General features: G+C 46.0%; 1 protein-coding gene across 1 annotated transcript; it reads left to right on the forward strand.

Moving 5' to 3' along the window:
* The first annotated feature begins 2,158 nt into the window (after positions 1-2,158).
* LOC136578287 (fucolectin-4-like) lies at positions 2,159-8,947 on the forward strand. Its single transcript, XM_066578230.1, has 4 exons — positions 2,159-2,297; positions 5,648-5,733; positions 7,792-8,074; positions 8,581-8,947. The coding sequence occupies exons 2-4, from the start codon at positions 5,649-5,651 to the stop codon at positions 8,795-8,797; spliced, it is 585 nt and encodes a 194-aa protein (XP_066434327.1). The 5' UTR covers positions 2,159-2,297; position 5,648; the 3' UTR covers positions 8,798-8,947.
* Positions 8,948-23,894: the final 14,947 nt, after the last annotated feature.

Below are 23,894 nucleotides of genomic sequence, written 5' to 3' on the forward strand. Positions count from 1 at the left end.
AAAGTTCTAACATTAATATATTCCTTATCTTATTTCCATTACAGATATATATAACTTTTTGCTATAATCGATATAATAGTGAATTGGTATCTCTTATATAGTCTAACCAATTGATTTATAGATTTTACATATGGATTCAGTCCATATACTCTCCTCTATTTTTATATGATTCCATCAATTTTAATTAATTACCATTATATTACATATTCCCCACTAAATAGAAGTTTTTTTGGTCTATAGTAGGTATATACAAAAATCAGCAGGAATTTAATCATAATAATGGTCAATAATGGTTTGTATTACCTTATTATATTAATATCTAAAAATCCTACTAATTTTGACCATTTAATACCTATATCATGTTTATTACATTCGGTTTTAGACATATATTATTGTTGAACATGTATTTTATCTGTGTACTATGCATAATCATATGTCCCGATGTTGTCACGTGATCGCCGCATCACTATATGGTGCGATCATGTGGCTGTTTATTGATACGCCTACAGCCCAAACTATCATTGATTTCCTTATGATGCCTAGTCACATGACCTTGCGTCACAACATCAGACGTTGTCGGCGTGTTCATAGCAATCATGCCATCAGGAACGCCCCTAACTCCAACTACTAGTAATTTCTCTATGACATCTAGTCACATGACCTTGCGCCACAACGTCAGACGTTGCTTACACGCCCATAGTCACGTTATGTGACGCGTGGCTACTACTGCACGCCCTGGAGCCGCGTCATTTGACGCACTGTAACTACGTCATCAGTAACCTCCTCGCAGCACGCAGCCACGTCATTCAGTGCTGACACATCGGACGCCAGGCAAACGTGACACCTGCACATACCCTATCAACTTCATCTGCTACAGATTATCAATTATGAGGTATTTTAATGATTTTTACTATAAATGTTTGATTGCATGTCTGTATTCTATACACTTGAAAAAGGCCGTTGTGTATTGCATAGCATTTTATTCATACATTAAACCGTGGAACCTGTTCATCACTGCTGGTTTGTGCCATCCCTTGATACGCTAACTTGGATTAGGAGGCGCCTATGCCAAAGGCACCTCCTCGGAGTAAGTGACATAACCTAAATTTTCATATGTACACTTTCCATATTCTATGGTGTGAGCGCTGAGGCCTTTTTCCCTTTTTTTAATCAAACTCTAATAACGGGGTGACATCTCTTCTCTGCGTTGTATAGGCATCTAGTGGTCAACAAGCTCCACACAAGCGGAAGAAGAGGTCATTGCACACAAGGAGCCTCTGAGAGCTAGTTTTAGGGCCTCAGGTGGTAAGATGGCAGAGTGTCCTCTGACATCCACCAACAATCTAACTTCAATAGGGCTCCAAGTTGGGCAAATATTTGGCCAGAGGGATGAAGTAATAAAATAAAGACCTGTTGCTTATTTGTTAACCCCAGCATTCCTGCTATGGTCTTTCTATTTGGGTGCAATAAAATGTGAGAGTCTACTCACGTGATGCTTCAGCTAATCGCTGGCCTTAGCTGTCTCATACCAAAGCTCACTGTGACTAATGATTGGCTGCAGCAGTCATGTGGCTAGACGTGTGTGTCATCGTTGCACCCAGATAAAGACTAGCATGGAGCAGCAAGGAATGTAATGGGTAAATAATTATCATTTTATCACCTTTCTCCCATCTTTAACCAATTTTTTACCAAACTTGTAAGACCCCTTTAAGAACTCCAATATCACAGGATTCAATACATTCTCGCACCAGGATCCTCAGCCCGATGATCAGGAGTTAACCCTTTCCAATCCACTGTCTGATGTCTTCCTACATTCTGATTGAAGCTTGTACAGACAGGGTATTCTTACCGTCTATTGCCAGCCACTCCACTGTTGGAGCCTCTCTGCCGCACACACACTGGCTTCAGCCAGCAGATGGCACCGTTGTATAACAGCAACAAGAGAAAGCCTTTTAGAAAACTCTGAATCCAAAATTGGATTCAAAAGGGTTAATGGTCTACCAACAAAATAACCTCCTCAGCAGATGGACCAGTTTGGTTGGTTTTATAAGTGGTGAGAAAATGTCGCTTAGGGGGTGAATTCACTGGGAAATTCACACTGAGCCCCGGGGTCGGAGGGGGGCTGGAGCGTAATAAGGTATAAATACTCCAACGGAGGCTACTGAAGTAACAGAGGACGCAGGACACTTGTGATGAGAACGCTCTGTGGGAATTAGTTGCTGACTACAGGGGGAGTGCTGTCATACAGTGTGAATATTATACGACACCTTTAGTCCATCTCTACATTTGCTGCATAGGTAAGTGCAGTCTATTTTCTCCTGTTATCAGCCAATCCAGGCTGTAAATGAGAAGAATGTAATCTATTGGCATCTAAAGGGAGCCCAATTGCCCTTTTGTCTGTAAGAAGTGAAATCCTGTCCATTATCCATCACCATATATAACATTGTCATCATATATGTCGCTGGCTGCGGAGAACATCAGCAGGTCATATTATAGATGACTCCTCCATACAATGTTCAGTAAAGCTCCTTTCCGGATAGTTCACACATCGGGGCACATTTATGGGACTGTCTTAAACAAAAACCTGTGTGTGTTGCCCCTAGTGGCCAATCAGTCAATCACAGCACATCTCATTTCTTCTATTGCTCTTAAAAAGTGAAACTGTGCTGTGATTGGGTGATTGGTTGCTAGGGGCAACATACACAGGTTTCGTATCAGAGAATCTCATAAGTTTTCCTCACAGCCTTCTTTTTGCAAAGACTCCCCATTTTATGGCATTTTGACACAGTAGCGTTTTTTTCCCTGCCCTGGTGCAGATGTTTGCTGTAGGTTGATATTAATATATGAAACGCCCTACAAACATGGCATACTTTTCAAAATTTTTAATACATCTTTTTGGGTCCAACATGCTCCTCGTGTGGCTTTTTTGGTATTTTTCCATCGGCTTCTTTTATAAGAAAAAAAAAAAGAAAAGAAAGACGCCCATGGAACTAAAAAACGACACCAAAAAATGCAGGCATCATCCAAAAAACATCAGAAATAAGGCCATGTCTCAAGGTGCTATTTTGAGGGCAGAGCCTGACATGGATTCTGTGCTGAAATCCACATCAGAAGCTGCGCCATTTTAGATTTTGACATCCATGTTTAGGAAGAATATGAACTCATAGGTCAATTCTTGATGCGGAATCCACGATGTTCAGCCGCACGTAGATTTGGCATCGCACTCACATGTAAATGCGATTTTTCTATTTTTACTAATGAATAGAACATGAGATATTCACAAATCTAAAAAACACGCAGGAAAATCGCAAGTGAAGAAATGTGATGCGTTTTTCTTGTTTGCCCCCATATAATCCTATTTTTGCCAGCAGCATGGCCATTTACCAGGAGCGATGTGCTGCCAACATCCAGTGATTTTGGGAACTACATAAAAAATGCATTTGCTAATTAGTCAGCGGTTTTCCACCAGGGGTGTACTCAGAACTCATGGAGCCCAATAGCAAAATTCACAATTCCGCCCCTCAGGCTCTTGCTCACCTCCCCCGAAAAAAAAAGAAATTATAAACACACTTTTTCTATAACCAGTTGAGCTTACATACTGTGGCTCAGCTCTAGTACACCTCTAAGGCCAGGCTCACACAACCGTATGGTAATATGCTGCGTATTGCCGTGTTTTTGTTTGCGTACGCCTGTGCATGTACAGAGTATTTTACGTGCGCTGTCCTGCACTGGCTTCCTGTTTTTTTCTTTTTTTTAAATTTATTTCGCATGTCTCCTAACAACATGCGTAAAAATGCTGCTCATACGCAATTTAATTGTTTATCCATTGCGTTTAGAACGCACGCACAGAGCACAATGGGGATGCTACACATGTAATACACAGTAAAATAGAACATGCTGCGTTTTTTTTTACGCATGTAAGATACACAATAAATATACACAAGTTTAAGTGGAACAATAAAAAATCAATGTACTTTCATTGACTCCATTTATTCTGGATTATGAGCGCCTACATTGTGCGCGTATTACGCAATGCAAATACGTTCGTGTGAATCTGACCTAAAAAGTGCGCTCACCATATAATAGTGAGCTATGAGCACTACACAGTGATAGGGATTACAGTGCACTTACCGCCAGTGATAGTGATTACAGTGGTTACCTCTAGTGATGTCTTCTGTGATTGGTGTCATCTGTTTTCATTTTTCTTCTGCCCAGATCACCATGAAGATTTCTTACAATCTTGACTTGTCTCTGCACACTTTTCCCATCCTGTCACTACCCCCATTGAACCTGTCAGTACAACCCCCCCCCCCCCCCCCCCCCCCATGCTACTATTGTCTCCTCTGTGGCCTCACAAAGTGGGGGGATAGGAGTCAGGTTATACCGTGCATAGAGCGTGCAGCATCCAACTCCCAGTATTTAACTTAATAGTGTTCTACTGGTGGCCGGAAGTTCATAAGTGATGGCCTGATGAATGGTTCATTGAGTGTGAAAGGGCTATTTGGACCTAGATTCCTTTCCCTATGGTTGCCTCTATTGGTAGTATGACAATTAGCAGCTAAACTGATAGTGGTGCCATCACAGTACAGATAGTCCCCTACTTGCGAACATTCGACTTACGAATTTCGCTAGATACGAACTATCTGTCCCGCACAGTATGATGTAATGCTATGGCAGTACATCATACTGTGCAGGGACCGGGCAGGCTTCTATCAAGCCTGATAGAAGCCTGTCCGGTCACATCGCAGGACACTGCGGTTGCTAGGCAGCCGGGGGCCTTCTGAAAGGCCCTAGGGCTGTCTACGCAGAGCGCCTATTAAGCTGTGCACTTGATGGGCACTCTGCATAGGCAGCCCTGGGGCCTTTCAGGAGGTCCCCGGCTGCCTAGCAACCGCACAGTGTCCCGCGATCTCATCGTGGGACGCTGTACGGGCCCCCTGAACATTGGGTGCAGGCTGTTTCTTACAGCGGGCACCCGGCGGCAGCAGTTCCGACGAGCCGCGCCGCTCATCAGAACTGTTAACACTTTACATACCGCTGTCAGAGCGGTATATAAAGTGTTAACAGTTATGACAAGCAGCGCGGCTTGTCGGAACTGCTGACGCGGGGTGCCCGCTGTAAGAACAGCCGGTACCCGATGTTGTATGGAGCGGGATCCACCCGCGATCCCGCTCCATACTACCATTTGTTCGGACTTGCGAACAAATCGACTTGCGAACAGGCTCCTGGAACGGAACCTGTTCCCAAGTCGGGGACTAACTGTATTAACCCTTTGCAATCCAATTTTGGATTTAGGGTTTCCTAGGGGGTTTTCTCTTTCTGTTATTATACAATGGCGCCATCTGCTGGCTAGAGCCAGTACTGCGATATGGGACATGCTGGAGAGGTTCCTGACAACAGAGCGGTCAGTAATATACAGTAAGAATACCCTGCCGGATGTCTTCCTACATCAGAGCTGTACAGCCTTCAATCAGAATCTCTGAAGACGTCAGACAGTGGATTGGAAAGGTTTAACACATTCTAGAATGATGTTGCTTCAGGATCAGTAAAGCAAATTATTTATTATATTAAGTTTCTTCTATTATACAGAGATTTCTTACACTCAGTAAAATTCTCCTCCACCTCTGTGTTCTTCCTCCTCCTCCAGGATGAATCTTCTGACGTCTCTGATTCTGCTCGGATCTCTGACTCTGGCTTTGACTCAGACTCCGGGATGTAGTCCCGAACCTGGAGGTGAGATTATATCTTCACATAGGACTGTAATAACTGCATTGGCCTCACACAAGGGCTGGATTAGAGCAAAAACATGGTGGGGGGGGTGAAAGTTGGGCCAAGAGTGAAGAGTCCCACTAGCCCGCCAGGAAGGGTGAAGGTGGTTGCAAATGGAAGGGGAGGTCTAGGTCGTACTAGGACAAGTTGTCACAGCTGTGTTTTTTCAGGCAGTTTCTCCATGCCAGCATTCTGTTTGCAAGATATGGGTCTTCAAGCACGCTGCCATAAGTGTTGCTTTCAGAGATTTTTTATTACGTTATGAACAGTTAATAATAATCTTTATTTGTATAGCGCCAACTTATTCCGCAGCGCTTTCTGGCATGGATAAATGCAAAACAATACAACAATTGCAACAATTACAATGCGAGATACATTGGGTTAGACACAAATGGTTTGGGGGTGGTACAGGAGGTGCAGGGGGTGGGGAACACAGGCAGTAGTAAATTTTATGTACAGATCATTTATCAGAAGGCAAACAGGGTGGGGCACCATAGGGAGGGGCAAGGGACTAGGTCAGGAGATTTGGTATGCTTCCCTGAAGAGGTGCGTTTTTAAGGCACGTCTGAAATTTCGTGCATCAGGAATTGTTCGGATGCCTTGGGGTAGAGCGTTCCAGAGGATGGGTGCTGCTCTTGTGAAGTCCTGTAGGCGAGCATGAGAGGTTCGTATTACAGGGGTGTTTAGTCTGAGGGTGTTATCCGATCGGAGTGAGCGCGCTGGGTGGTGTACTGACAGTAGGGAGGCAATGTATGGTGGCGCAGCGCCATGCAGAGCTTTGTGAGTGAGGTAGAAGAGTTTAAATTTAGTTCTGCAGTGGATGGGCAGCAATGCAGCGACTGGCATAGTGCAGAGGCGTCTGAATAACGACTGGATAGAACAATGAGTCTAGCTGCTGCATTTAGTATGGATTGGAGTGGAGCGAGCCTAGTGCGGGGGAGGCCAATGAGTAGCGAGTTGCAGTAGTCAAGCCGGGAGTGGATGAGCGCAACCACAAGCGTCTTTAGGGTGTCCGTGGTTAGGAACGGACGTATTTTAGCAATATTTCTGAGGTGCATGTGGCATGTTTGAGCCAGAGATTGGATATGGGGGGCAAAGGAGAGGTCAGAGTCCAGTGTGACCCCAAGGCATCGGGCATGCCGTCTGGGGGTTATGATGGTGCCAGACACTGGAATGGAGATGTTGAGGGGAGGTCGGTTAGAAGGTGGAAAGACAAGGAGGTCAGTTTTAGAGAGGTTTAGTTTGAGAAAAAGGGAGGACATAGTGTTAGAGACAGCGGACAGACAGTCGGTGATATTTTGGAGGAATGGTCCAGAGATCTCACGAGAGGAGGTGTATAGTTGGGTGTCGTCAGCGTAGAGATGGTATTGGAGGCCAAATCTGTGGACAGTTATAACATTGTGGGTTGAAACATACGATTAAAGCATAGAAAAGGTTTTACGTTAGTTTTAAATGTTTAATAAAAGCTGTGGCCTACCCCAAGTGAACCAACATGGATTTGTCGGATCGCTTCTGTTAATAGATATTATGGATAGGTAACAGCCGGATCGTATCTAAATACAGTCTCAAACTCCAGAAACACATAATCACTCCACATGCTGCGCACTCTCTACTTTCCATGCCTTTTAGCGTCACAATGTCTTTTTGTGCTTTTTCACTGTAGTTTTTGTGTTTGGGAACTTTAGTGAAAAGACATTTCTTGATGTGAACAGAACGTTCAGGAACCTCATTCACATGCCGCCAAAATAAATGCACCTATTATTGGGGTCGACAGTAGTAGAAATAGGGTGATTTTCTTGGGGTGGAATTTAGAACACAGTGGACACCGGGCAACTCCATTTCTTCGTGGACTTGTTTGTGACTTTCTATTAAAAACACATCCAGCTCTTTACCTCCATTTCTCCATACTGAGATACTTTTCCTGACTCTTATGAGATGAAACAGACATCATAAAGAATGGTAGGACTAACATATCAGCTCTATCTACAGTAATTGAAAGATCTTCCGTTCTTATTTTCTCAGCCATAGATATAGCAAGAAATGGAAGTGCCTCCCAGATAAGTAACCTACAGCTTCCGAAAATGGGATATGCAAAAAATGCAATAGATGGTAACAAAGACACAACTTACCATGATGGATCCTGTACTCACACCACTCAGACACCAAATCCCTGGTGGCAGGTGGACCTCAAACAGGTCTACAACATATCAAAGATTATTATAACTAACAGGCTGGACTGTTGTTCAGAGCGACTGCTGGGAGCCCAGGTCCGGATTGGGAACTCCCCCGACAACAACAACCCAGTGTAAGTTGGTCATATCAGCCACCGAATACTCATTTTCCAGAATCACAATGCCCCTTCTCGTGTTTCTGCACAATGTCTTGTCTTATGTTCCTCCACAATGTCTTATCTGGTGTTCTTCCATAATGTCCCATCTTGTGTTTTTTCACAGTGTCCCAGTGTCCCGTCTTTTGCTTCTCCACAATGTCTCATCTGATATCTCCCCATAATGTCCAGTCTTGTATTTCTCTACAATTGTTTCAGCACAATGTCTCATCTTCTGCTTCTCACAATGTCTCATCCTCTGCTTCACCGCAATATTTCTTCTTGTGTTTCTACACAATATCCCGTCTTGCATTTCTCCACAATGTCCTGTCTTGCGTTTCTCTGCATAGTCCCATTGTTGCTATTTTTTCACATCTGTTTACACTCATTTGTTGTTGTCTCCATCCAGTTGTTGTCCAAGAGATGATGCATATGGACAAATGAGCAGATGATCATCACAAGTTTTTGCTGTTTTTTTTCTCCAGGTGCGGTACAGTCACCAGTGTTGCAAATGTCACCTTGCCGTTCTGCTGTAATGGAATGGCAGGTCAATATGTTAGTGTGGTGATCCCAGGACGCTCGGAGTACCTGACACTGTGCGAGGTTGAGGTCTACCAGGTGCAGTACAACCAGCAGTTAGCAGACCAGCCCTCCCAGCAGTTTGCAGACCAGACCAATCAGCAGTATCATGTCTGTTGGTAGCTGGTATCAGGTCTTTTCTTCCAGCTGCGGTCGGTTCTTCTTGAGTTTTCCATTCTTTGAACACTTGTTTGAGGTTGGAAGGGTCAAGTTCCCCACTAATACTTGTTCATTATCTAAAACTCATAAATAAACGTTTTCTCTTTAATTACACCCCTCACATCTTTATTCATAGATCAACAACCGTAGTGATAAAAGAAAGAAAGCACACAGAATCATGAAAATACAAGGGTACAAAATGTGCCAGTCTCATATAATTCCAGTGGAATTTTATGAGACATTTGGAGATTGGCGTCCAAATGTTGACAGAATTCTTGATGTGTAAATTTGGCCATATGAAGCTAGTAACATTCAGTCTTCACAGAAATGGGGAAATGATGTGTACCAGGGGCATAGCTAAAGGCTTATGGGCCTTAACGCAGAGGCCTAAAATGAAGCTCCTGGGCCCCAATGCAAAACCTGTAACAGGACCCCCAACTATAATACTTTATTCATAGTACTAGGCTTACTATATGGAGATGAGAGGCCTTATAGGCCCCCTAAGGCTCCTGGGCCCGGGTGCAACCGCATCCCATGCATCCCCTATAGTTACGCCAGTGATGTGTACCCTCTTCTACCCTCTAATGTGAAAACCAGATCTCATATTTTCTATCCACTCAGATATCTTTCTACAGTTACTTGCTATGTTATTGTAGGTTGTCTAAAGCTAAACGAGACTTTATGGATTAAAATACTCCGGGCTTTCACAGATACAAGGACTCGGGTCAATGGATTAAAGGGGGAGTTAGAAAACACATTTTTACACACCCTATTAGAGCATTTCTTGTTGATAAAAAGGGTTTCCCAGATAGCCAGAATGCAGAGGCATGAAAAAAGCATGTCTATCTCTACCAAGGATTTCCACATGTCATCCCATGTTCACTACACATTTTATGTTTACATTTGAAATGGGTGCTTCCATAGGCTCTCATACAAGGGCATTATTATTGGGGGTCACAGTTGGGGGCATTATTGCTGAAGGGCACATGTGGGGCACTATTATTGCAGGGCACATATGGGGCACTATTACACAGGGCCACATACAAAGGAACTATTACTGAGTGGCATATGTAGGGTTACTATTACTGAGGGGTGCATGTGGAGGCAGTATTACAGATGGGCAAATGCAAGGCTACTATAATGGAAGGACACATATCAAGGCACTATTACAGAGGGGAACATGTGAGGGCATTACAGAGGGGTACATGCAGAAACACTATTACTGAGAGCCACATGTGTGTTACTGGGGGTACATATAGAAGCACTATAACTGAGGGATATATTTGGAAGCACTATTAGTGAGGGGCACATGTAGGGGCACTATTACTAAAGTGCACATGCAGGTATACTATCATTGAGCTGCACAAGTTGAATAAATACTATTGATAGGCACATTTAGGGACACTATCACTGAGGGAGACGTGGGGGCACTGTTACTGAGAGAGACATGTGGGGAACTATTACTAATAAGTACCTGTGGGAGGAATAATACTGATGGGAACATTTGGGGGCACTATTACTGAGGCACATATGTAGGGAACTATTACTAAGGGGTACATGCAGAGGCACTATTACTGAGGAACACGTATAGGAGGAATTATCACTGAGGGGCACATGTTGTGGCACATCAATAAGGGGCACATGTGCACCTCAGATATAGTGACAAACGTGGGGAAAATATTACTGAGAGGCACATGCAAGGGGACTGTTATTGAGTGGCAGTTGTGGAGTAAATGCTACTGATGAGCACTCCTGTGCGCACTATTACTATGGAGCACATATGGGGGTATTATTACTGAGTGGGGACATTATTGTTATGGAGGGGTAGCATGCTGAGAAACTTTTACTGTGAAGAAGTCACTGAGAGGTGAAGGGACACTAAGGGTTATTATTACTGTGAGGTGACACGAAGGACATGGTTTAGCAAAAAAGAGAATAGTCTAACTGAAGAATTTGCTACTTTGCATGCCACAAGAGTTGAGAGATGTGCCTTTATGGCCTTTGAAATGGTACCTGAAAAATACCCTAATACTTTGTTCAGAGAAAGGAATCTTGATTTTCCCTTCACCTTTATCTCTGGTTGTTTCAGATAAAAAATGTAATTTTACCTCCACTTTGTTTTAATTCCCGTTGAACACCCAAGGGGTTAACATAATTCCTAAATATAGTTTTGAACACTACAAAGGTTGCAGTTTTTAGAATGGAGTGATTTATGGCATGAGAGAATTAATACAGGTAAGGGGTGTTGGTGTTGTGGGAGGCAGATATGTTGGGTCTGCTGGTAAGGGTCCTATTAGGACCCCTTGAAGTAGAAGTCTGCAACAATATGTCCCTCACAAAAAAAAAGTTTGTGCACCCCTTCCTTAAAATAACAGGCAATGGGACTCCCACAGGTGGTAAACTCATTGAGATAAACAGTAGCAACCTTTACTTGGCAGAAAAATTGGAAGCACAGTCTTTAGAACTTGGCAACACAATGAGGAACAGCACGTTACAATCTCTTTAGGGGCACAGCAGGCCTGGCATGACTCCAGGGTCACCATCATCAGCACATGAAGCTATGCTCTAACAGTTCCTATGGCAGCAAGGTCTCAAGGCTCTCAGTGGTACAGCAGGACACTGATGGGGGAGTTCACTCTGCTTCTATGACAAGGAGTCTCCAGGACTTTCCACAACTCACCCTCACCCAACCTCTTCATCTCTCTGATAGTATAAATGTATATGCAGCATGTAGATTCCCTTTTTACCCCTCTAATCCACTGTCTGACATCTAAAGGCATTATGATTTAAGGCTGTTCAGCTCCAATGTTGGAAGACGCCCATTGGGGTTCTCTTACAGCATATTGCCAGCCTCTCTGCTGTCAGAGCCTATCCAACGTGCAAATAGGGAATGTGGCAGCATCAATAGGTGTAGAAGATAACAGAAAGTTTATTCTCCCATAGTACAGAAAGGCGACGTTTCGGTCCCTAATTAGACCTTTGTCAAGCTTGTACAACCATTGATGCTGCCACGTTCCCTATTTGCATGATTGCATTATGGAGTTAGTCTGGATCTGTGTGGCTGCTGCATTTACAAAGAGGGTGCAACCACAGGTGTGGTATATTTTATGTGCTGCTGGGACATCTACTGATACATCAGGAGCCTATCCAACATGTCACCTCATGCAGTACTGGCTTTAGCTAGCATATAGCGCCATTGTATAACAGCAGAAAAAGAGTAAGCCCCCTAGGAAAACCAGAATACAAATTGGATTGGAAAGGGTTAAGGGAATGTCTTGTAGTGGCCTAGCACACCATCCTGGTCCCCTCCGTAAATGTCATACATGTTTGTCTTATGTAGATGCACTGTGCAAAGCTTGTCTTGTCATATCCAGTGTGTGTGTTGCACAGCTGCGGCGCTTGAGAGGTTAACTCCAATAAAATCATTGCCTGCCTGTAAATGTATCAGTCTGTCATGTCACGTGATGTGAGTGAGGGTTTAAATAGGAGTTCTTGAGAGCTGGAAAAGAGTTCCATCTTCGGTGAGTTTCAACTGGTCTACCACCTAACACAGAGCCACATGGAAGCACCTTCAGTTTCCATGTAGGTGAAGATGGAGGAGAAGGAGAGATATCCCATAGCGACTGAAGTCTGGATGTGAGTGGAGTGAGTCCAAAAACCCATAAGAGAGAGCATTCATCGTAAAGGTACCAATTCCAAGCCACAAGTTGTTCCTGCGCGGCCATCCAAAGTTAGGATAACCGTGCAGAAGTACGCTACAAGTCACACCCACACGTCTCCAGTGCGGGACGTTAGTGTTAATCCTTTAAGTAAATAGTTGCTGCCAAATTGTCTGTGGAGTGACACCTACCCCCTCCCTCCCCTCCTGAGTGCTCCCAGTCCAGGAGCGGTACCTGACAGATAACGCAGACTGTAGGACCGGTTTTCATCCTGTGTATCCTCCCTGATCTCTGAGCTCTGTTCTGCTACACTTTGAAGAATTGCACCTGCATTGTTGTGAATACTTGTTTGGCTAAGTTACTACAAGTAAACTTATACTGGGCCCTAACCGTTCCTGGGGACCCAAGGTATGATACACAAGTCTCTGACTGTGTTTATTCTCTGCCACGTAGCATACTGGTGTGTGGGAATTGTGGCGTCACGAGTGATAACTACCACCCCCATCGTCCCTTTATTGGCATTCCCTATCCTAAGGGTGTCGAAGGTGGCCTGCAATCCTGCTCTGGCCTTGGCTACGTGTCATCCCTCTCGAACAACAGCCTGGTAAGTGCCGCCGTGACAAGCCAACACTTAACCCTCCCAGCTCTTCATGTTAGTCAAGTGTCCAGGGTACCCCTCTGGGGTGTTGCAGTCTGCTTTAGACAATCCTCTATTCGAAAGGTTCGCTGAAATATGCTGATCACAGAGGGTCCCAATTGTAATTTAAAAGAGAACACAGCATTAATTTACTTGCAGCGCCCCCAGAGGAGAAACTAAGCATTATATGGTGTTTACTGAAATGAAAAGTAAGGCTTTATTCACGCCCCATCTGAGTCTCCATTATATGTAGACATTGGGAGTATTACTTAGGCTAATTTCACATGGGCGAGTGCGATATCTGGCCGTTAAACTTGGCCTGATATTGTGCTCATCAACGTGCAATGCGAGGTGTTTTTGTATCAAAAATGTCTGGCATCACTTTAGGCAAATAGCAATCATCTGGTGCCGCAGCGGAGGATCGCGTAGTGTTTACCATTGTTTTTACATGGAAACCTCACATCGCACTTGCTGCCGCCGGCCCCATTGAAGACAATGCGGTGCGATGCAGGAAAAAATTGCTCATGTGTATGACCCCATTCAAAAGAATTGGGTTCATATTCATGCGACATTTGTGCATCTCGCAACACACAAATCTCACACGAGATTCTTGGCTATGTGAAACTAGCCTTAGGGACCTTTAACATGAGATGTAATTGTCTGCAGAAAGCAGCAAAGATGCGGATTTTGTCAATTAGTGTGGTTTTTGTTGCATTTTTCACTGAATTCGTTCTGCGGAACATCTTGTGGAATTTCTTGCGTCCTGTATGTTAGAAATCTGCAATATGTTGTTAATTTCACAGCAGAAAGCTTTTCCGTCATCTTGTAGTTTTGCAGAATTCAAGCCCCATAGAGATAAGATTATGACACAGAAATGTCCTTGTGGACTAATTCCATCCTGTGTGAAAGGTCACTAAATGTATAATCCTGATGGATGGCTTTAGTGTATGCCCTACAGTGTGATATGTCATTTATTGGTCCCAATATTAACTAAAATGTATATTGCACTGTATTTTTTTTTTTTTGATATGTATCACTGGCATACTGCTAGGGGTCGCAGGGGTCACAATTAGGGCCAACCGCCCCCCTGCCATGTGCAGTCTCACTGCTGCGGCCCGCAGGTCAGCTGTGGGTGGCACTGAAGAAGCAGAGGGCCATTACCAGGGAGTGGTCACAACTGCTGGCTGCAGGAATGGTCTGGCGGTGCACTGACAGTGTCAGGAAGCGCAGCATGAGAGCGCTGGAGGAGTTAATGCAGTAGTATAGCTGGTATAACTTATACCAGTGGTACATATATAATATATACAGGAGATATCCAGGTTACACAAGCATTCTCCATATCACTATATACAGGATGTACATCTCCTGTGTACACTGATGTGGACCACGCTGGTTAACTTCACATGGGTGAGTGCTAGAGAAGAGCGAGCGTACTCGTCCGAGCTTGATACTCGTTCGAGTATTAGGGTACTCGAGATGCTCGTTACTCGAGACGAGAATAATATCACCGAGGCAGTTAAGTTCCCGTCAACCAAGTGTATTTCACTGTAGGGAACCACAGAAATAGAATAAAATATAACTTTTATTGATTAAGATAAAAAAGAAAAAGAAAAACAATATAGTGCGATATAAGGTGATAGGATAAGGCTATGCTCAGATAATAATAAAAAAGAAGTCTCTTTTATTTTGTCAATTATTTTCATAAGCCAAGATAGTCCCTTGAAAAGAGGGAACTTTATACCCTCTTATAATCTCCGTATGGTACTGAATAGTTAGAATTTGTTGTTATTTTCATTCCCCTCATTCTACCTCCTCTATAAAAATAATAAAGGGTATCAGCACATTCCCCTGTCGGAGGTTCTTATGTATATTCTTACATGGAGAGAGAGGGAATGGTAACATAAACCTCAGATTTTTCTGGTCACAAGGGAGATTATTAGCCAGAACCCTATACCCCTGCAGTGAATAGGGCTCTGTATTTCTCTAGGTGTGTATTAGAGTGCTAGGGTAGTATCTCAAGCTTAGCGCCATGGATATGTCACCATAGTCAGTGATATGTCGATGCCATGAAAAGATTGCTCATATATATCCGCAATCCTCAAGGGGTAGGTACATATCCCAAGTACAAGTGCTGTATTTTACTTGAGGATAGTTGATGTAATGAATAATGCAAGGTATGCCCCATAAACTAGGGAATAACCTATTGCAAAATTCTTATCAACTACCTCTGTGTAAATGGATAGAGAGTTATTAGAGAACTTCTTAGTGGTCAAGAGACGAATACATGGTGATCTGGGATGAAGCTACAGATCAGGAATATTCGTCTAGACCAGACCTGGGCAAAGCACGGCCCGCGGGCCACATCCGGCCCGCTGAATAGCTCGGACCGGCCCGAGTCCGGTGTCAGCAACGGGAAGCAGCGAAACTATGCACTCCGAAGCCTTGTCCATTTTGTTCACTTCTGTGCTGTGCTAATAGTTATTCAGGCCTTACTTATTCAAGCACCTCTACCAATGACGTAGGCTTGAATAACTTTATTAAACAGCACATAAGTTAACAAAATGGACAAGGCTTCGGAGTTTGTAGTTTCACTGCTTCCCGATGCTGAGTAAGTGATGCCACTGTAACTTCTGAGTGCCAGGATGCTCGTTGCGGACCTTGGGGAGTGCCAGGACAATCGTTCCACGCTCGTCATTGGTAAGTGTCAGGACTTTTCCCTTTGCATTGTAATTAGAATAATAATACTAATAATATTCACTTTTTAATCTCTCTTCTTGGGGCAGCTCTCTGTGCCCTCTCTTAGGAGCATACTACTGTGTATTAAAAAAATCTATTTTCAGAGGTTAGCTGTTAACCCTTAAAGGGGTTGTCCCGCGCCGAAACGGGTTTTTTTTTTTCTCACCCCCCCCCCCTGTTCGGCGCGAGACAACCCCGATGCAGGGACGTACAGAAAGCTTACCGGAGCGCTTACCTTAATCCCCGCGCTCCGGTGACTTCTCTACTTACCTGTGAAGATGGCCGCCGGAATCCTCTTCCTCCGTGGACCGCAGCTCTTCTGTGCGGTCCATTGCCGATTCCAGCCTCCTGATTGGCTGGAATCGGCACGTGACGGGGCAGAGCTACACGGAGCCTGCATTCTGCACGAGAGGCTCCATAGAAGAGAGCAGAAGACCCGGACTGCGCAAGCGCGGCTAATTTGGCCATCGGAGGGCGAAAATTAGTCGGCACCATGGAGACGAGGACGCCAGCAACGGAGCAGGTAAGTAAAAAACTTTTTATAACTTCTGTATGGCTCATAATTAATGCACAATGTATATTACAAAGTGCATTAATATGGCCATACAGAAGTGTATAGACCCACTTGCTGCCGCGGGACAACCCCTTTAAATATGGCGGCTAACATTAAAAAAAGAAAAATTGATGCAGAATGCCGAGTTTTTAACAAAGAATGGACTTCTAAATATCTATTTACTGAAACCAAAGGTAAAGCTGTGTGTTTAGTTTGTGGAGAGCAGATAGCTGTATTTAAAGATTACAATTTGCATCGCCATTATGAGACTAAACACGGAGAGAAATACAAGAACTTGACGGAGGCAGAGCGGGCACGGGTATCTGAAGATTTGCTAGCAAAACTGCAAAGTCAGCAAGGATTTTTTTAAAAACTTCACTCATCCAGGGATGCAGCCGTAAAGACCTGCTTTGTAGTATCCTACAAAATTGCAAGAAACAGTAAGCCATTCTCTGATGGGGAGTTTGTCAAAGAATGTTTGGTGGACTCTGCAGCGCTAATTTGTCCTGAGAAAAAAGAAGCATTCGCAAAAGATAGTTAATTTTATCAGGGCAAGAGCACTAAATCACAGACAATTTGTTGCACTGTTGGAGGAGCCGTATTACAGCGCCATTCATTTTCAATGGCGGCCGTATTCTGGCCGCAAATCGGGCGGCTGGAATACGGCCCCATTAAGGCAATGTGCATGGAGCCTTCGTATGTTGGTCTGGCCCTCTAAAACCATTCCAATTTCTCATGTGGCCCCATGGGAAAATTAATTGCCCACCCCTGGTCTAGACTAATGCTGCAGATCATTTGGCTATAGATATAAATAGCTTCTATTAGATTGCTGTTAAGGACACTTAGATTTCTGTGTCCAACAATACTGTTCCTAGGTGATTGATTTGGCATAAAGCCAAATATTGATATCAATCACCTAGGTAATCACTTTTTTCATTAAATTGCTGTTAAGAGACACTAAGATTATTTGTCCCAATAGTAATATGCCTAAGTGATAGCTTTGGCACTTAAGCCAAGTACTGATGTCTATCACTTTAGTCAAAGATTCTTTCCATCTACGCGTTTCTGCTGTCAGATAGCTTCTGGCAGCGTCATCAGGATGGATTCTATCCTAACAGCACAATTTTTAAGCCACAGAGCGCAGTGGCTGGTAATCGATCTGAACAGCACAGTGGCTGTTAACAAAATGAGCATAGAATTACTCGAGACGAGCACCACGCAGTGTTCGCGTCACTTCCTTTTTGTTCCCAGAAAATTTTGCACCGTTTTCTGGCCAATAATAACACAGGGAAGACATTACAACTTCCTCCTGTAAAGTTCCAGCCCTATCCCACCCCCCTGTAGTGAGTGGCTGGGGAGATCAGGTGCCACCCGAGTATATAAACTGGGGCCGCCCGCGGCTCGCCACAGATGCACGCTGAGAGACATTAGGGAAAGTGCCGTCTTGCTGTAGCTGCTATAGGGAGAGTGTTAGGCTGTTATCTTCGTCTTCAAGAACCCCAACAGTCCTTCTTAGGGCCACATCTGACCGTGTGCAGTACTGTTGAGGCTGCTTTTAGCAGTTTTGCAAATTTTTTTTTTTGTATATCGGGCGAGCAGACCATAGCGTCCTTAGTCTGCAGTCATTTTACTAAGTATAGGGGCAGTAATAGTGAGGCAGGGACAGTGGTACAGGGAAAGAGATATACTGGCTATATAGGCAGTGGGCTTTTTAAAAAAAATTGGAAAAGAAAATCTTTGGGCTGCCTGTGACCATGTTCAGTTTACTGCGTGTCTGCTGGGGATAGTAGACGCTCACTTATTACCCAGCTAGGTGTTACTGCAGCCTTGCACATAATTTTTTCTGGCTGCACTGTGCTTTCAATAACCACAGTCATCCTCCAACAGGGAAATCCATATACAGGCTATACAGGCAGTGGGCCTTTTCCCAAAAATTGGAAAAAAAATACTATATTTGGCCGGCCTGTGACCGTCTTCAGTTTACTGCGTGTCTGCTGGGGGTACTAGTAGTCGCTCATTAATACCCAGCCTTGCGCATAATGTTTTCTGGCTGCACTGTGCTTTCAATAACCACAGTCATCCTCCAACAGGGAAATCCATATACAGGCTATATAGGCAGTGGGCTTTTTCCCAAAAATTGGAAAAAAATACTATATTTGGGCTGCCTGTGACCGTCTTCAGTTTACTGCGTGTCTGCTGGGGGTACTAGTAGTCGCTCATTAATACCCAGCCTTACGCATTATTTTTTCTGGCTGCACTGTACTTTCAATAACCACAGTCATCCTCCAACAGGGAAATCCATATACAGGCTATATAGGCAGTGGGCTTTTTCCCAAAAATTGGAAAAAAATACTATATTTGGCCTGCCTGTGACCGTCTTCAGTTTACTGCATGTCTGCTGAGGGTAGTAGTTGCTAATTAATACCCAGCCAAGCCTGTGACCGTGTACAGTTTACTGCATGTCTGCTGGGGGTAGTAGTCGCTCATTATTACCCAGCTAAGCGTTACAGCTGGCTTGCGCATAATTGTTTCCTAGCTCTGCTGTGTCCATTACATGATCGCCGTCATCCCGCCAGAGGGAAAAAGTATATACAGTATATATACGCTGCATATGGTGTCTGTCTAGTTTTTCACCTCACCATTTAAAAAAATTGAAGCAAAATACTACTGGCCTTTGGCCACTTGACTGGTTCTGCGCTGTGAATTCCAGTAGCTCAGTCATACGTACCTAGGACTCACTACAGGCTTGCGCATAATTGTTTCCTGGTCTGCTGTGCGTTCCGTAAGCGAAGTCAGCCTCCAACCACAGGCCAATAAGCGGCACATTTAATTACAGCGCTCTGTTTTTGCTCTACTCGTAATACACCATGCTGAGGGGTAGGGGTAGGCCTCGAGGACGTGGACGCAGGCGAGGACGCGGAGGCCCAAGTCAGGGTGTGGGCACAGGCCGAGCTCCTGGTCCAGGTGTATCGCAGCCGACTGCTGCGGGATTAGGAGAGAGGCAAGTTTCTGGGGTCCCCACATTCATAGCACATTTAATGGGTCCACGCGGTAGACATTTATTAGAAACTGCGCAGTGTGAACAGGTCCTGTCGTGGATGGCAGAAAGTGCATCCAGCAATCTATCGACCACCCAGTCTTCTACGCCGTCCACAGCTGCTACTCTGAATCCTCTGGCTGCTGCTCCTCCTTCCTCCCAGCCTCCTCACTCTATGAAAATGACACATTCTGAGGAGCAGGCAGACCCCCGGGAACTGTTCTCGGGCCCCTGCCCAGAATGGGCAGCAATGGTTCCTCTCCCACCGGAGGAGTTTGTCGTGACCGATGCCCAACCTTTGGAAAGTTTCCGGGGTCCGGGGGATGAGGCTGGGGACTTCCGGCAACTGTCTCAAGACCTTTCAGTGGGTGAGGAGGACGATGACGATGAGACACAGTTGTCTATCAGTGAGGTAGTAGTAAGGGCAGTAAGTCCGAGGGAGGAGCGCACAGATGATTCGGAGGAAGAGCAGCTGGACGATGAGGTGACTGACCCCACCTGGTTTGCTAAGCCTACTGAGGACAGGTCTCCAGAGGGGGAGGCAAGTGCAGCAGCAGGGCAGGTTGGAAGAGGCAGTGCGGTGGCCAGGGGTAGAGGCAGGACCAGACCGAATAATCCACCAACTGTTTCCCAAAGCGCCCCCTCGCGCCATGCCACCCTGCAGAGGCCGAGGTGCTCAAAGGTGTGGCAGTTTTTTACTGAGAGTGCAGACGACCGACGAACTGTGGTGTGCAAGGTTTGTCGCGCCAAGATCAGCCGGGGAGCCACCACCACCAGCCTCACCACCACCAGCATGCGCAGGTATATGATGGCCAAGCACCCCACAAGGTGGGACGAAGGCCATTCACCGCCTCCGGTTTGCACCACTGCCTCTCCCACTGTGCCCCAACCTGCCACTGAGATCCAACCCCCCTCTCAGGACACAGGCACGACCGTCTCCCGGCCTGCACCCACACCCTCACCTCCGCTGTCCTCGGCCCCATCCAGCAATGTCTCTCAGCGCAGCGTCCAGCCGTCGCTAGCGCAACTGTTTGCGAGCAAGCGCAAGTCCGCTGCCACGCACCCACACGCTCAAGCATTAAACGTGCACATAGCCAAATTGATCAGCCTGGAGATGCTGTCATATAGGCTTGTGGAAACGGAGGCTTTCAAAAACATGATAGCGGCGGCGGACCCCGCTACTCGGTTCCCAGTCGCCACTACTTTTCCTGATGTGCCGTCCCAGCCCTGCACGACCACGTCTCCCGCAACATTGTACGCGCCCTCACCAATGCGGTTACTGCCAAGGTCCACTTAACAACGGACACGTGGACAAGCACAGGCGGGCAGGGCCACTATATCTCCCTGATGGCACATTGGGTGAATTTAGTGGAGGCTGGGACAGAGTCAGAGCCTGGGACCGCTCACGTCCTACCCACCCCCAGAATTGCGGGCCCCAGCTCGGTGCTGGTATCTGCGGCGGTGTATGCTTCCTCCACTAAACCACCCTCCTCCTCCTCCTACGCAACCTCTGTCTCGCAATCAAGATGTGTCAGCAGCAGCAGTCGGTGTTGCGCGGCGTGGCAGCACAGCGGTGGGCAAACATCAGCAGGCCGTGCTGAAACTACTCAGCTTAGGAGAGAAGAGGCACATGGCCCACGAACTGCTGCAGGGTCTGACAGAGCAGACCGACCGCTGGCTTTCGCCGCTGAGCCTCCAACCGGGCATGGTCGTGTGTGACAACGGCCGTAACCTGGTGGCGGCTCTGCAGCTCGGCAGCCTCACGCACGTGCCATGCCTGGCCCACGTCTTTAATTTGGTGGTTCAGCGCTTTCTGAAAAGCTACCCACGCTTGTCAGACCTGCTCGGAAAGGTGCGCCGGGTCAGCGCACATTTCCGCAAGTCCAACACGGACGCTGTCACCCTGCGGACCCTGCAACCTCGGTTTAATCTGCCAGTGCACCGACTGCTGTGCGACGTGCCCACACGATGAAACTCTCTACGCTCCACATGTTGGCCAGGCTCTATGAGCAGCGTAGAGCTATAGTGGAATACCAACTCCAACATGGGCGGCGTAGTGGGAGTCAACCTCCTCAATTCTTTACAGAAGAGTGGGCCTGGTTGGCAGACATCTGCCAGGTCCTTGGAAACTTTGAGGAGTCTACCCAGATGGTGAGCGGCGATGCTGCAATCATTAGCGTCACCATTCCTCTGCTATGCCTCTTGAGAAGTTCCCTGCAAAGCATAAAGGCAGGCGCTTTGCGCTCGGAAACGGAGGCGGGGGAAGACAGTTTGTCGCTGGATAGTCAGAGCACCCTCATGTCTATATCTCAGAGTGTTTTGGAGGAGGACGCGGGGGAGGAGCATGAGGAGGAGGGGGAAGAGACAGCTTGGCCCACTGCTGAGGGTACCCATGCTGCTTGCCTGTCATCCTTTCAGCGTGTATGGCCTGAGGAGGAGGAGGATCCTGAAAGTGATCTTCCTAGTGAGGACAGCCATGTGTTGCGTACAGGTACCCTGGCACACATGGCGGACTTCATGTTAGGATGCCTTTTTCGTGACCCTCGCGTTACACGCATTCTGGCCACTACGGATTACTAGGTGTACACACTGCTCGACCCACGGTATAAGGAGAACCTTTCCACTCTCATACCCGAAGAGGAAAGGGGTTTGAGAGTGATGCTATACCACAGGACCCTGGTGGACAAGCTTATGGTAAAATTCCCATCCGACAGCGCTAGTGGCAGAAGGCGCAGTTCCGAGGGCCAGGTAGCAGGGGAGGCGCAGAGATCAGGCAGCATGTACAGCGCAGGCAGGGGAACATTCTCCAAGGCCTTTGCCAGCTTTATGGCTCCCCAACAAGACTGTGTCACCACTCCCCAGTCAAGGCTGAGTTGGCGGGAGCACTGTAAAAGGATGGTGAGGGAGTATGTAGCCGATCGCACGACCGTCCTCCGTGATGCCTCTGCCCCCTACAACTACTCGGTGTCGAAGCTGGACACGTAGCCTGAACTCGCGCTGTATGCCCTGGAGGTGCTTGCTTGCCCTGCAGCTAGCGTCTTGTCAGAGAGGGTGTTTAGTGCGGCTGGGGGAATCATCACGGATAAGCGTACCCGCCTGTCAACTGACAGTGCCGACAGGCTTACACTCATAAAGATGAACAAAGCCTGGATTTCCCCAGACTTCTGTTTTCCACCAGCGGACAGCAGCGGTACATAAGCAATACGTAGGCTGCACCCGCGGATGGAAGCATCGTTCTCTATCACCATCAAAAACGGGGACCTTTTAGCTTCATCAATCTGTGTATTATATTCATCCTCCTCCTCCTGCTCCTCCTCCTGAAACCTCACGTAATCACGCCGAACGGACAATTTTTCTTAGGCCCACAAGGCTCAGTCATATTACTTTTGTAAACAATGTTTATACGTTTCAATTCTCATTAAAGCGTTGAAACTTGCACCTGAACCAATTTTTATTTTAACTGGGCTGCCTCCAGGCCTAGTTACAAATTAAGCCACAGTAACCAAAGCGATTAATGGGTTTCACCTGCCCTCTTGGTTGGGCATGGGCAATTTTTCTGAGGTACATTAGTACTGTTGGTACACCAATTTTTGGGGGCCCTCGCCTACAGTGTAATCCTAGTAATTTTTATGGGCTTCGCCTGCACTCATGGTAAAGCAAGGTGTGTGGGGTTGGCCTACACTTTTGCTACATAAATGTAACTGGGGCCTTGTCTATACTGCAACTACTGAAATGTGAAAGAGACTGTTATCTCCCTAAACTGCTGCAACGGGAATGTTACTGTGGCCTGTCTTGACTGCTACTACTACTGAAATGGAACTAATACTGTGCTCCCCCTATACTGCTGCTTCGGAATTGTTACTGGGGCCTGCCTTGACTGCTACTATTACTGAAATGGAACTAATACTGTGCTCCCCCTATACTGCTGCTAGTGATATGTTACTGGGGCCTGTCCAGACTGCTACTACTACTGAAATGGAACTAATACTGTGCTCCCCCTATACTGCTGCTAGTGATATGTCACTGGGGCCTGTCGAGACTGCTACTACTACTGAAATGGAACTAATACTGTGCTCCCCCTATACTGCTGCTAGTGATATGTTACTGGGGCCTGTCTAGACTGCAACTACTACTGAAATGGAACTAATACTGTGCTCCCCCTATACTGCTGCTAGTGATATGTTACTGTGGCCTGTCCAGACTGCTACTACCACTGAAATGGAACTAATACTGTGCTCCCCCTATACTGCTGCTTTGGAATTGTTACTGGGGCCGGTCTTGACTGCTACTATTACTGAAATGGGTGGTTGGGCAGCATGTTACCCAGGAGAAGTGGCAACGGAGTGTCATGCAGGCAGTGATTGTGCTTTGTTGGAGGTAGGGTGGTGCTTAGCTAAGGTATGCCTTGCTAATGAGGGTTTTTCAGAAGTAAAAATTTT

The sequence above is a fragment of the Eleutherodactylus coqui genome, chromosome 9, assembly GCF_035609145.1.
Source record: "Eleutherodactylus coqui strain aEleCoq1 chromosome 9, aEleCoq1.hap1, whole genome shotgun sequence".
Lineage (NCBI taxonomy): Eukaryota > Metazoa > Chordata > Amphibia > Anura > Eleutherodactylidae > Eleutherodactylus > Eleutherodactylus coqui.

Coding starts and splice junctions, on each gene's coding strand:
- LOC136578287 (XM_066578230.1), top strand. CDS start 5,649: ATGAATCTTCTGACGTCTCTGATTCTGCTCGGATCTCTGACTCTGGCT. Junction 5,734..7,791: donor ATGTAGTCCCGAACCTGGAG/GTGAGATTATAT, acceptor TTATTTTCTCAG/CCATAGATATAGCAAGAAAT. Junction 8,075..8,580: donor CCCGACAACAACAACCCAGT/GTAAGTTGGTCA, acceptor TTTTTTCTCCAG/GTGCGGTACAGTCACCAGTG.